Below are 13,268 nucleotides of genomic sequence, written 5' to 3'. Positions count from 1 at the left end.
CTATAATTTGGCAAAACATACTAATAATAGCAATAGAATCCGATGCCTTGGCTGTACCAAGAACTAAAAACCTCCATTATGTGGAAATTAAATGTTTTGCCGTCATACAAAAAATGAAAAGTACTAAATATTCAGATGTTCTTCACCATAAACCGAATAGGTCAACCATTACTTTTACAGGACTCTAAAAGGCAACAATTGGACTCTAAAAGGCAACAATTGGACTCTAAATCTAAAAGGCAACAATTGGACTCTAAAAGGCAACAATTGGACTCTAAAAGGCAACAATTGGACTCTAAAAGGCAACAATTGGACTCTAAAAGGCAACAATTGGACTCTAAAAGATACAACATAATCAAAACTCTGCTGTTTTACAGAAAGTGATGGCATTTCAGAGAAAATATAAACATGGCAAATATTCAAAATTCTATTACTTTTGTCATGTACTTTCGATGTATCAAGGCTAAAGGTGGATGGATTTTTGAGACTAGCATGGAGTGATACTGTAAATGTCAATATATACACATGGCTCGAATTACTATTACTTTGACCACATGGTGGCACTGTGGCGCCAAAAAAAGTCCATTGGTAAAACGTAGCCCCGCACACAACCCTATGCCATAATACCGTGTGACACAGTATCATCAGATTCCATACTGATGATATCCACATAAAACAGTAGTCTATTAAGAGCTGAAAATAAATAAGTGCCTAACATGAACCTCATTTACTGTAATCATTCTCATTGAATAGACACTTCTCAAAAAAAGGGCGAGAACAAAGTCTCACGAAACAAAAAAGATGGCGTATAGAACACTAAGATAAAACACTGGCGTTTCAAACTGACACGGCAAATGTCAAGTTAGATTGCCCTCTATCCTGTCCTCTTTCCCTTTATATGACAACGACAGGTCCCACATGACAAACAAACCATAACTCATTCAACTTTCATCTATACAGAGAAGACAACAACATCTAGATCTAAACAACAGCACCCACATGCATACATACAGTACCAGTCAAAAGTTTGGACACCTACTCATTCCAGGGTATTTCTTTATTTGTACTATTTTCTACATTGTAGAATAATAGTGAAGAAATCAAAACGATGATATAACACAAAAAAAGTGTTGAACAAATCAAAATATATTTTATATTTGAGATTCTTCAAAGTAGCCAGCCTTTGCCTTGATGCCAGCTTTGCACACTCCTGGCATTCTCTCAACCAGCTTCACGAGGTAGTCCCCTGGCATGCATTTCAATTAACAGGTGTGCCTTGTTAAAAGTTAATTTGTGGAATTTATTTCCTTCTTAATGCATTTGAGCCAATCAGTTGTGTTGTGACAAGGTAGGGGTGGTATACAAAAGATAAGTCCATATTATGACAAGAACAGCTCAAATAAGCAAAGAGAAATTCCAATCCATTATTACTTTCAAACATGAAAGTCAGTCAATGCAGAACATTTCAAGAAATTTTAACGTTTCTTCAAGTGGAGTCGCAAAAAAACATCAAGAGCTATGATTAAACTGGCTCTCATGAGGACCAAAGGAAAACCCCCTCTAAGTTCTTTAGAGTTACCAGCCTCAGAAATGGCAGCCCAAATAAATACTTCACAGAGTTCAAGAAACATACACATCTCAACATCAACTGTTCAGAAGAGACAGCATGAATCAGTCCTTCATGGTCGAATTGCTGCAAAGATACACTACTAAAGGACACCAATAAGAAGAGATTTGCTTTGGCCAAAAAACACAAGCAATAGACATTAGACCGGTGGAAATCCGTCCTTAGGTTTGATGAGTTAAAAGTTGAGATTTTTGGTTCCAACTGCTGTGTCTTTGTGAGATGCAGAGTAGGTGAACGGGATGATCTCTGCATGTGTGGTTCCCACCGTGATGTACGGAGAAGGTGTGATGATGTGGGGGTGTTTTGCTGGTGACACTGTGATTTATTTAGAATTCAAGGCACCCTTAACCAGCATGGCTACCACAGGATTCTGCAGCGATACGCCATCCCATCTGGTTTACACTCCGCTGGACTATCACTTGTCTTTCGTCAGGACAATGACCCAACACACCTCCAGGCTGCATCAGATGACCTGGCCTCCACAAACACCCGACCTCAACCCAATTGAGATGGTTTGGGATGAGTTGGACCACAGAATAAAGGAAAAGCAGCCAAGAAGTGCTCAGCATATGTGGGAACTCCTTCAAGACCGTTGGAAAAGCATTCCAGGTGAAGCTGGTTGAGAGAATATCAAGAGTGTGCAAAGCTGTCATCAAGGCAAAGGGTGGCTACTTCAAAGAATCTGAAATATAAACTATATTTTGATTTGTTTAACACTTTTTTTAGTTACTACATGATTCCAAATGTGTTATTTCATAGTGTTGATGTCTTCACTATTATTCTAAAATGTAGAAAAATGTAAAAATAAAGAAAAACCCTTGAATGTGTAGGTGTGTCCAAACGTTTTACTGGTGCTGTACATTCCTCATATGTAGACAGAGCATACATATCACCAGTAAAGTTTCTCTCCCCACAAACCCAATACACATTTACCAGACGGGGAAGTCACCTAGTTTCCCTGTTCCATTTCAGTTGGACTATTGATGGTTCATAAACAATTGAGAATGTGACCGTAGGGTTGCTGAGTAGAGTAAATCAAATCAAATTGTAGGACTATAAAGGATGTTGCTCTCGAGTTGTAAGTGTTCCACAAGGATTCAACTGGAGGAGCGTGGAAGGGCGACACAGTCCGGAATCCATCCCAGCCACCCACACAAACAGCTATTGGAGCTTTAGTAAAAGACCAAAAACAATACCATTCTGACTTGGCTCATGGTATTTGACTACTGGCACTTCCTGAGCAAGAGCTTCCTAAACCAGCACGACATATTTCCTGTAGCGTCGGAAGTACAACCCAGAAGTCTGTAGCTTAAACATACAATGTTTAAAACGGGTTAGACGTTTTTAAAAATGTGTCAGTATAACAGTGGGACTCATTGGTTAAATGAGACTGCAGGGAAGCGCCTATGTCTGATGTAGAACAGAGGGTATTGGTCAGGGACTGGACAGCTCCGGGATCTATGGAGGAGGGAGACAAGGAGTGAGGAGAGAAACAGAAGAGATAAATATTTCTCCACTCCATTGTTATCATTTACCAGACACTCTTATCCAGAGTGACATGCAGGAGCAATCAAGGGCACATTAACAGATTTTCCACCTAGTTGGCTCAGAGATTCAAACCAGCAACATTTCGATTACTTACCCAACACTCATAACCATTAGGCTACCTGCCGCCCCTAAACACTTATGTGATGATAAACCCTCATATTCACTGAAGGCCACTGTGCTTGCTGCTGTTTACAGCATTTACCATATACAGAGCACAGATTAAAGTGATTTCACAGCAGCCTAGCTTTGGGACACAACATCGGGAGCCCGTGTATTGGTTGGGATCAATAACGTCACATCACAGACTCCTGATCTTGTGTCCCAAACCTAACAGCAGTCCTGCTGTGGATAACATCCAGCTGATACATTGTTAGAATACTGTACTGAGGAGCTGTAGCCCAGACAACTCTTCACATATATCTATCGCATGACATCCCCTCATTTGCAGCTGTTGTCACAGCTAGGACTTGAATGAATGGGTTCTTACACTAGGGTAAACTAATACCCCAATCACATACTTAACAAGCACGAACAAGTACTCTGTGTGATTTTACTTTTTGGGATTGTAATGTTATGTCACTGTCACATAACTAGCAATAGAAATTAGGCAGGTAGTTTGTAATAACTAAAGTTACGTTTAAATAGCTAGCTAGCCATTTCAGTCATTCACTCAGTGGCAATCAGGAAAATAAAGTACACATACCATTTTTCTAGAGAGATGTTGTTTAATTCAACAAAAGTTCAAAGATCCAAACGATGGATCTAGCTAGAAATGCAATCAATGAGTTATATAACTAGCTGGCTAGCATTTAGCTATACTGCAATAACCAGTCTACACCGAGGGCTCGCATTTGCTGGCATAAATTGAGGAAGTAAGTGTGTGCGTTGAACATCTTCCCTAGTACCACAAAAGCAGTATTACATGTTCCTAATATAATTTATGTTCTGATAGAGCAGATTAAGAAAGAGCTATGGCAAATTGTGTGCTTCTATGTATTCTTAATTCACGTTTTCTCTCTCACTAAAACTGAAATGGACTGTATTTAATAACATGTATTATGTAATGTCAAATATTAGTGTTAAATGACTGTTACACATTCACTGTACAATCAGTAGGCATATGAATCAGATAGATCAAATGAAACACAAACTTTTTATGACAAGTGAGGTTGATGCTCTGATTCCATTTGCTCATCGCTGTGATGTAATAATGAACAACTTTGGAACATAATATAAGTGGAACGTTCACAATTCACAATCCTTAGATGAACACAGCTGTCATAGTAAACCAGCTCAATGTCTAAGCTGAAGAGCTAGCAAAACCCCATTAAATATAGTTTATAATAGATTTATTTACGAAAGGAATGAATGAACTGGAAGAGACGGCCACCTCCATCAAATTTCAAAGATGCAACATGGAGAGGAAAATGAGTGCTATGACCTGTACAATCTTTAACGAGCTACGTCTCGAGGGAAAACTCTGTGATGTGGTCATCAAAGTCAATGGCATCGAGTTCAATGCCCACAAGAACATCCTTTGTGGATGCAGCTCATACTTCCGGTGAGTAGCTAACCCTGGTTGGGATAGGTTGGGTTGGGATGTGCTGGCCAGACAACATTCCCATTCTGGCTTTGAATGAGAATGCGAGAACTTCGTTGATTTATGGTATCTCTGCCTTGGCCCAACTCTCTGTAATTATTAGTTACTTTTGGGGAGTCCTGAGGAACTTTGTTCAATTGCAATGCTGTAGTGAGAAGAATATTGAGTCCTTGATGATGTTTCTATCTCCCTGTATTATTATAACCCCTGACCCTTGACCCACAGTGCGCTCTTCACAAGCGGCTGGAACAACGTCGAGAAGCGGGTCTACAGCATTCCTGGTGTGAACCCAGACATGATGCGCCTGATCATCGAGTATGCCTACACACGTTCCGTGCCTGTGACTGCGGAGAATGTAGAACCACTCCTGGCGGCTGCAGACCAGTTCTGCATCCTGGGGATCGTGAGGGCCTGCTGCGACTATCTGGAGGCCCAGCTCTGTCTGCAGAACTGCATCGGCATCTGCAAGTTTGCGGACTTCTACTCCTGCCCTGATCTGCGCCGCCGGGCCTACCTCTTCATCCTGCACCACTTTGAGATGGTGCGTTTCTCGGAGGAGTTCATGGAGCTCTCTCTGGCACAGCTCTGTGACATCATCGAGAAGGACGACCTGAATGTGAAGCAGGAGGATGTTGTGTTTGAGGCGGTCCTACGCTGGATCAACCACTCGCCTCAGGACCGCAAGGCCCACGTCTCTGTGCTGCTGCCCAAGGTGAGAGGTGAACAATAGTGTCAATGTTTTACTGTTGGATAACTTTTGTAAGTTTGGGTGTCGGGCTAGTCAACTGCTAACCACACGTCTGTCTGTCTGTGTCTTTGTGCTTAGGTCCGCATGTCCTTGATGACAGCCGACTACTTCATGAACAACGTGAAGAACAATACCTTGGTGAAGGACAATGATGACTGCAAGCCTATCATCATCAGTGCCCTGAAGGCCATGTACGACCTGAACATGAACGGGCCCTCCAACACTGACTTCCGCAACCCTCTGACCCGCCCACGTCTGCCTTATGCCATTCTATTGGCCATCGGTGGCTGGAGCGGTGGCAGCCCCACCAATGGCATTGAGGCGTATGATGCGCGGGCTGACCGGTGGGTGAATGTGACCCGGGAGGAGGAGAGCCCTCGAGCCTACCATGGAGCTGCTTACCTCAATGGCTTTGTCTACTGTGTGGGTGGCTTTGACAGTGTTGACTACTTTAACAGTGTACGTAAGTTCAACCCTGTCACACGGACCTGGCACCAGGTGGCCCCCATGCACTCTCGGCGCTGCTACGTCAGTGTGGCGGTGCTGGATGGCTGTATCTATGCCATGGGTGGCTTTGATGGTTATGTACGACTGAACACCGCTGAGTGTTATGAGCCTGAGACTAATCAGTGGACACTGATTGCACCCATGCATGAGCAGAGGAGTGATGCCAGTGCTACCACGCTACATGGCAAGGTGAGCGGAACAGAGGGACCTGGGAGAGAACTTCATGATGGATAATGACTTTTGCTAATAAAATGTTGGCATGATCTTTTCTCTAGGTGTACATCTGCGGTGGCTTCAATGGGAATGAGTGTTTGTTCACAGCAGAGAGTTACAGCCCCCAGACCAACCAGTGGACTCTGACCGCCCCCATGAGAAGCAGGCGCAGTGGTGTGGGGGTCATCGCCTATGCGGAGCAGGTCTATGCGGTGAGCAGAACATTCACATGCACAATGCATTTCAGCACCTTATTCAGTAAGAGCTGAAAGTTAAGAAATATTTGACTCAAGTTTCCTGTCCTCTCCCAGGTCGGCGGCTTCGATGGGGCTAACCGCCTGCGTAACGCTGAGGCCTACAACCCGTTGACCAACACATGGCGCACGGTGCCCACCATGTTCAACCCGCGCAGCAACTTTGGCATCGAGGTGGTGGACGACCTCCTGTTCGTGGTGGGGGGCTTCAACGGCTTCACCACTACCTTCAACGTGGAGTGCTATGATGAGAAAACAGAGGAGTGGTACGACGCCCATGACATGGGCATCTTCCGCAGTGCCCTCAGCTGCTGCGTGGTGCACGGGCTGCCCAACGTGGCCCAGTACGCAGCCCCCCGGGACTCCCTCCAATCCCCCCGGGAAGAGCTGAAGCTCTCCGCTTCCAACAGCATCCTGTCTGTGTGACGCCCCCTCGCCCCTCTCACCCACCCTGACCCCTTCCTGCCCACCGTATCCCACTTACCACTGGCATTTATCATGCGCAAATAAATCCACTACTGCATGTCCCAGAGGAAATCCCATATATATATATATATATATATATATAAATGTCTATATTTCTTATTGCATCTGCAAGGGTGATTGTACTATTCTTTTTCTACTGTGTTAGTAGAAGGGAAGATTGACTGTACTGAATTTGTAACTGTGCTTGGCTCATGCCCAATGACTCTGTGCATAGTACATAGCACTGTTTAATGTCCATGTAGAGGCCTCTAGTGGTCAAAAGGCTGTTTTAGAATTGGCAGCGCCAGAGGGCTTCCAACATTTTAATGTTGTCAACCTGGTGGGACTTCCAACATTATTGGCTGATCCCTCATGGTCATCAGGAGGGATCAGCCAATTGTGAAGAAGAAAATGGACTACTTAAACATGGAGAATGCCCCAATGACACTGCCCATGCTCTCACAGATGCTATATTGGGATGCTTTCTCTATCATTCTCTATGCTTTGTAAAAAAAAAAAAAAAAAAGGTTGTCACATTGGAGAACATTCCACCCAAGGAAAAGACAGATGTTTATAAAGCTAGTCTTGAAAACTGCCCAATAATATTGACCAAAATGACATTCAGAATTTAGATAACCCCTTACACAAGATAGATGGGAAACCAAGGTTGTATAAAAAAAAATGCCATTTTAATTGCAAGTGATGACATCAGCATTTTTTTTTACATCCAATATATTGACACAATGCCAGACTGCCACATGCAAAGCAAAATATATATTGCCTACATATGTCAATAATATTCTTTCAAATGCTATGCAAGAGGAACAAAACTGAGGAAATACACTTTCATTGCATTCTCAAAATTATAGTGCTTCACGTTATAAATTAGCTTCAGGGATAGTGCTTATAACAATCACTGAACTCTTGAACTCAATGGCAACACATTCACCTTGATATGGTCATTCCGCTCAGTAACATAAGGATATCCTCTAGTCTGTACCAGTGGTTCACAATCTTTTTTTGGTTACCACCAACTGAATTTTGCTCTGCCTGGAATCCCCCCCCCCCCCCTCAGTCTTTTCCAAGTACCCCCTGTGGATAGGCCAAGTACCCCTGGTTGGGAACCACTGGTCTATACAGCTCATCTGACCGTCTTTGGAGGGTGAGGAGAACATACACCAATATGGCAGGATCTCTCAGATGAACCCCTGAATACAGCAACAGGTTTCCCTCACACTTCACATCACATTCATTTTGGATTACTATGCAAATCACTGTAGTGTACATATTTTCTCACATGGGAACAGAATAGATTATCGGCTGGTGTTGGATTCAATGATCAATTAAAAGAAAAAAAAATGCAAATCGGCCATATCTGAAGACAAATATGACAGGTAAACCCACTCGGACTTAAATATTACAAACTGATTAAGGGGTAGACAAGTGCACTACGAAGCATGCTTTTCACCTGCTTAGTCCAGCATTCTTTACCATACGCAGACACACACGTAACCAAGTCCCCCATCGGAACTACACCCTCCAGCCATTAAACTCAATAAAACCAATGCAGACAAAATAAGAAGAGAAACATTCATAAATTCCCACCTAGGTCCTTCTACACAATGTTCCTACCAACAGGAATGTGACGAGCAGAAGACTGAAGAATAATTCAACAGAATGGTTGCTGGAATTTCAAATTATCAATGGAATGTTACCAAGTTAAGATTGTTTCATTAAGGGGCCGTCCGAGTGGCAAAAGCAGTCTAAGACACTGCATCATAGTGCTAGGAGAGGATTTGGCCGGCAGGGATGTCCTTGTCTCATCGCGCACTAGCGACTCCTGTGGCGGGACAGGTGCAGTGCACGCTGACACGGTCGCCAGGTGTACGGTGTTTCCTCCGACACATTGGTGCGGCTGGCATCCGGGTTAAGTGGTCATTGTGTTGTGTTTCGGAGGACGCACGGCTCTCGACTATCGCCTCTCCCGAGTCTGTATGGGAGTTACAGAGATGAGACAAGACTGTCACTACCAATTGGGTAAAAAAAAAAAAAGTAATTAAAAATATTTTAATTAAGATACCTGTCAGAAAACACTGACAATTTTCCACAAGTCTCAGACATTAACAGAATGATGACCATCACTCTTGCAGACGGATGGGTGCACACGAGTCTAATTAAGAGAATGGGGATGGATGAATAAACTCTCTCCATCTGTCTCAGACTCCCACCATCTCTTTTCCAACTTCTTATCTTTCTAACTGATGCCACATGGGAGATTTCTCTCTTGACTACCCCTCTCTGCACTGACTGCTCAAACAAACACACTATCGATCGTCAGTAATAAGCAACCAGGGGAGGAGAGAAGTCTAATTTACTGCGCTCCATTAAGGAAACAGGGGAAAACCACAGCCCACATAGATAGTGATGGTAAATCACTAATTAAGTTGTCCACTCTTGATTGGACCGTAGATCTGATAATAAATATAAGACCATTCTCCTTTCATTCATGTTGAGCTACTGTATCAAAGCTATAATAACAAGCGGAGCCATTCAGATGAGGCTAGTATAAAGCACAGAAAAGCCATCAGGCATTGGTAAGGGTTTGGTCCGACTGACTGGTAGGGCCAGGATGACACCAGTATGGCAATGATTTTTCCATGGCAAAATTGAATACTGTATGAAACAAATGGCATATATTATTATTATTATATTATTATATATTATTAATGATTTTTCCATGGCAAAAATGAATACATGAAACAGACCGAACCCGTAGGTCCTTTAATAACCTGCTGTATGTAACATATTGTGTGCTATAGCTTGGAAAAAGAAATGGGACTCTGGATGACATAAAATGTTTGTTTTACTAACAAAGTTAAATCTGCTTCGTGTTACGTTCACTTGCCACGGCACTAACGAGTATCGCAATACTGGTACTGTCCCGACCCTACAGCTGGACAGAGTGTGTGTGTGTGTGTGTATGTATGTATGTATGAATGAATGATATTTGCATGGAGAGACTGTCAGTGTCCTGATGGAATGTCATAGAGAGCGACTGACTTCACTAAACACATTGGATTGGAGGAATATAGATTCTGCCGTATTGAAGGGTCACATTGCCTACATCATATAAGCATAAAAGGGGGACAGAAAATATTTATATATAATAAAAGTATACATATACAACTATATACTATATGCATGTATAAAAAGACAAACATCACCTGTGCCTGACGTACATACGTAGTGTAGTCCGATGTTGGTCACTGTACAACACTCTATTCACATTTGTAACATTCAGCCTGTCCTCCCAACATAGACAAACACCTGGACAGCACAGAGTCACATCCCTCCCACATCTCCCAGCCTTGAACACCATAGTCTCAACCTGATGATCTGGCACAGAGTTCTCTTGAAAGAGAACCAACATGAGGGCAACATAGGAGCCGCTGCTCCAGCAGGTTATGGGTGGGGGTTGATGACGATGGCTTCCAGGGGATGTTTGGGGATTGGAGCTGGACTGGGCTGCTCCCCCACTGGGGTGGATGTGATGGACAGACAGGGGTTTGCGATAGCTCAGCACTCGATCTGAGACTGCAGCTGCCTGCGCAGGGTGAGGGTGCGCCGGTGTAGCTGCTGCATCTGCTGCATACGGTCCCGCTGGCGGGCCAGGTTCTGGGGCATGGGGTAGCGCTGGCAGCCGTACAGGAAGCGGTAGGGGATTCGCACGTGGCAGGCGGTGGCGCGGCAGCGTGGCTGGGGCATGGGCGGCAGCAGCATCCAGCGCTTCCTTTCGGCAGAGTAGCGGTAGGCCTCTTTGCGGTACTGCTTGTCCACGTCATCGCTGTTCTTCCAGCCGCCGATCACAAACACGTCCTCGTCGAAGTGGCAGATGGCGGCGCCCTCGACGCTGGTGACCTCGGGCGGCAAGCTCTCCAGGATCTCGTCTGATATGTGGGAGCTGATCTTCTGCTTGGCGGCCTCGTCCCGCACCGTGTAGCTCTTAGGGCAGCAGGAGGCTGTGTGGTAGAAGTTGGTGGAGGCTACGGCCATCTGGAACACACAGTAGTTGTCTATGAGCGGCAGGGAGTCCACGTCCTGCCACTGGCGGCTCTCTGTGTCGTAACGTGTGGTGACCGTCTTCAGCCCGTCCTCGTTGTCTGTGTCCACCGGCGTGCGCGCCGTCACATATACGTAGCGGTCCTCCACGCTCACCGCCTTCACGTCCCGCAGGATCTTGGGCGCCGACTCCAGGTTGTGCCACTTGTCCGGCTCAGGCTCGTACACGCTCACGTCCTTGAAGCCGGGGCTGAAGTTGCCGTGGCCACCGATGCTGTACAGGATATCTTTGATGCAGGTGAGACCAAAGGAGTGTTTACGTGTGGTCAGGTTGCTCACCTGTTCCCAGGTGTTGCGGTTGGGGTTGTAGCGCTCCACGGTCTTGGCGAAGCCCGGTTCCATGGATCCCGCTACGTAGATGTGGGACTCTGTGGTGGCGATGGCGTGGCCATCCAGGTGGTTGTGGATGTGGGGCAGGTTAACCCAGCGGTCCTCGTAGATGAAGTAACCCACACATTCACTCAGGTAGTCACCCCCCTCCGACACCCCGCCCACCACCATGATCACGTCCATGTTCTGGCCGAAGCGCGGCTGGAAGGAGGCCATGTAGGATGACCAGAACTCCAGGTCAGCTGACTTGAGGTTCTCACAGCGGATGGCGTGGCCCTCCACGGCATCGGACACCAGGCGGAGACAGGCCTGGTTGGCAGCCACCAGTGCCTCATTCTTCACCACACGCGTCAGACAGGTGGGCTTAATCTGGGGTAGCCGGAGGAGACGGAACAACTCCTCAAAGTACCTCCCCCGCTGTTCTGTGTTCCTCTGGACCCACTTCACCACAGCCTCAAACAGCACCTCTTCCTCGTCCACGGTGATCTCTGCGTCAGACAGCCAGTCCCTCACCAGGTGGAAGGGCAGGGTGTAGAACTCCTCGTCCTGGATGACCTTGTGGAAATTGCGTCGGATCATGTCTGCGGCCCGCAGAGCCAGCTGGTCCAGGGTGTACATGTGGGCCAGGCTGTGCACCGCAACACAGTTGGCCAGGCTCAGCTTCTTCTTCAAGAACTCCCCACAGAACTCCTTCAGATGCAGCAGCAGGAACCTGCAGCCAAAACACACAATCAATAACAGAACATGAGAAACAAACATTGGCAAGGCCATTTATGACACCCATGAACTCAGCACACTCAAATTCAGGGTTGACAGGTTACAGGATGGTCAGTGCTATCAGGGACGCATGGGACGTCCCGACCCTAAACCCTAACCAATATGCTTGTGACACCTCCAGGAAGCCAAAACAACATCATTATGTCGCTGAACTACATACACATAATCAAGTACTAGCATGTGGCGATTAAATGGATTATGCACATTAAAATGAACACTAATGTAAATTGTAAACAAACCTGTCAGCAAGCTCTAACACTTCATGCACATTGCAGGTGCTCACACGTATTACTCCAATGTACATGTACTGAATGACACTCTCCACCGTCTCCGGGTCTGGTCCCAATTCAGCGCTCCATTCCTTCAGCTCAACACGACCCGACAGCGACTCGGAGAACTGCCCTCCCAGCAACGGCGTGAAATAGTCCGTAGCCGCGGCCAGTACAGAACGGTGAGCGGAAAGCTCACAGCTCTGAACATTCCCGGTTGCCGCCCCACTGCTGAAGGCCAGCGTCACGTCGCAGAACAATCCCTGTTTCCTCTGTTCGTTCTGCCGCCGAGACAGCTCTGTGCAGTGGGAAGAGGAGGTGAAATCCTCGGCCTCTTCAGTGTCCCCGTCCCCGACAAGGACGCTGGGCGTGCTGCTACCGCTACTACCCCGGCTAGAGTCGTCTGGTTTCGGGGGTGCGGCTGCCATTCTGGCGGTGGTTGTAAAAATTCGGAATTGCAGTAAACTCGTGTGGGAAAGGACACACACGCAGACACACATACATAAACTCAAAACACAGACAGAATTACTGACATGCGCAGTGGATGCAAGGCGTTACTGCTCGGCGTGTGTCGTAAAGCCCCTCCCACTCACTTGTGGCTGACAGGAGAAGCTTTTGTGCTTCTTCAACCTCAGCTTTCTCTGCCAAATTAGGGTATCAATTCGCCTTCTCCGAGTGGGTGTCTGAATGACCTGAATCGAAGCTACACATGGATGTTTCCATTCATTTAATGTGATGGATATTCTTTCATATAAAAGGGCAAGGCCAATACATAGTCCCGCTCTGTTACATAAGGGAGTAGAATCACTTT

General features: G+C 45.8%; 2 protein-coding genes across 2 annotated transcripts; one reads left to right on the top strand and one right to left on the bottom strand.

Annotated features, from left to right (window-relative positions):
* The first annotated feature begins 4,551 nt into the window (after positions 1–4,551).
* LOC123998825 (kelch-like protein 10) lies at positions 4,552–7,028 on the top strand. The gene is made up of 5 exons (XM_046304022.1): positions 4,552–4,736; positions 5,001–5,487; positions 5,602–6,219; positions 6,306–6,455; positions 6,555–7,028. The coding sequence occupies exons 1-5, from the start codon at positions 4,591–4,593 to the stop codon at positions 6,921–6,923; spliced, it is 1,770 nt and encodes a 589-aa protein (XP_046159978.1). The 5' UTR covers positions 4,552–4,590; the 3' UTR covers positions 6,924–7,028.
* Positions 7,029–9,652: 2,624 nt separating this feature from the next.
* LOC124000056 (kelch-like protein 11) lies at positions 9,653–13,029 on the bottom strand. Its single transcript, XM_046306160.1, has 2 exons — positions 12,428–13,029; positions 9,653–12,123 (listed from the first exon to the last, which is right to left on the bottom strand). The coding sequence occupies exons 1-2, from the start codon at positions 12,955–12,957 to the stop codon at positions 10,539–10,541; spliced, it is 2,115 nt and encodes a 704-aa protein (XP_046162116.1). The 5' UTR covers positions 12,958–13,029; the 3' UTR covers positions 9,653–10,538.
* Positions 13,030–13,268: the final 239 nt, after the last annotated feature.

Source organism: Oncorhynchus gorbuscha, linkage group LG16 (genome assembly GCF_021184085.1).
Source record: "Oncorhynchus gorbuscha isolate QuinsamMale2020 ecotype Even-year linkage group LG16, OgorEven_v1.0, whole genome shotgun sequence".
Taxonomy (NCBI): Eukaryota; Metazoa; Chordata; class Actinopteri; order Salmoniformes; family Salmonidae; genus Oncorhynchus; species Oncorhynchus gorbuscha.
This window is presented reverse-complemented; position numbering and strand designations above follow the sequence as displayed.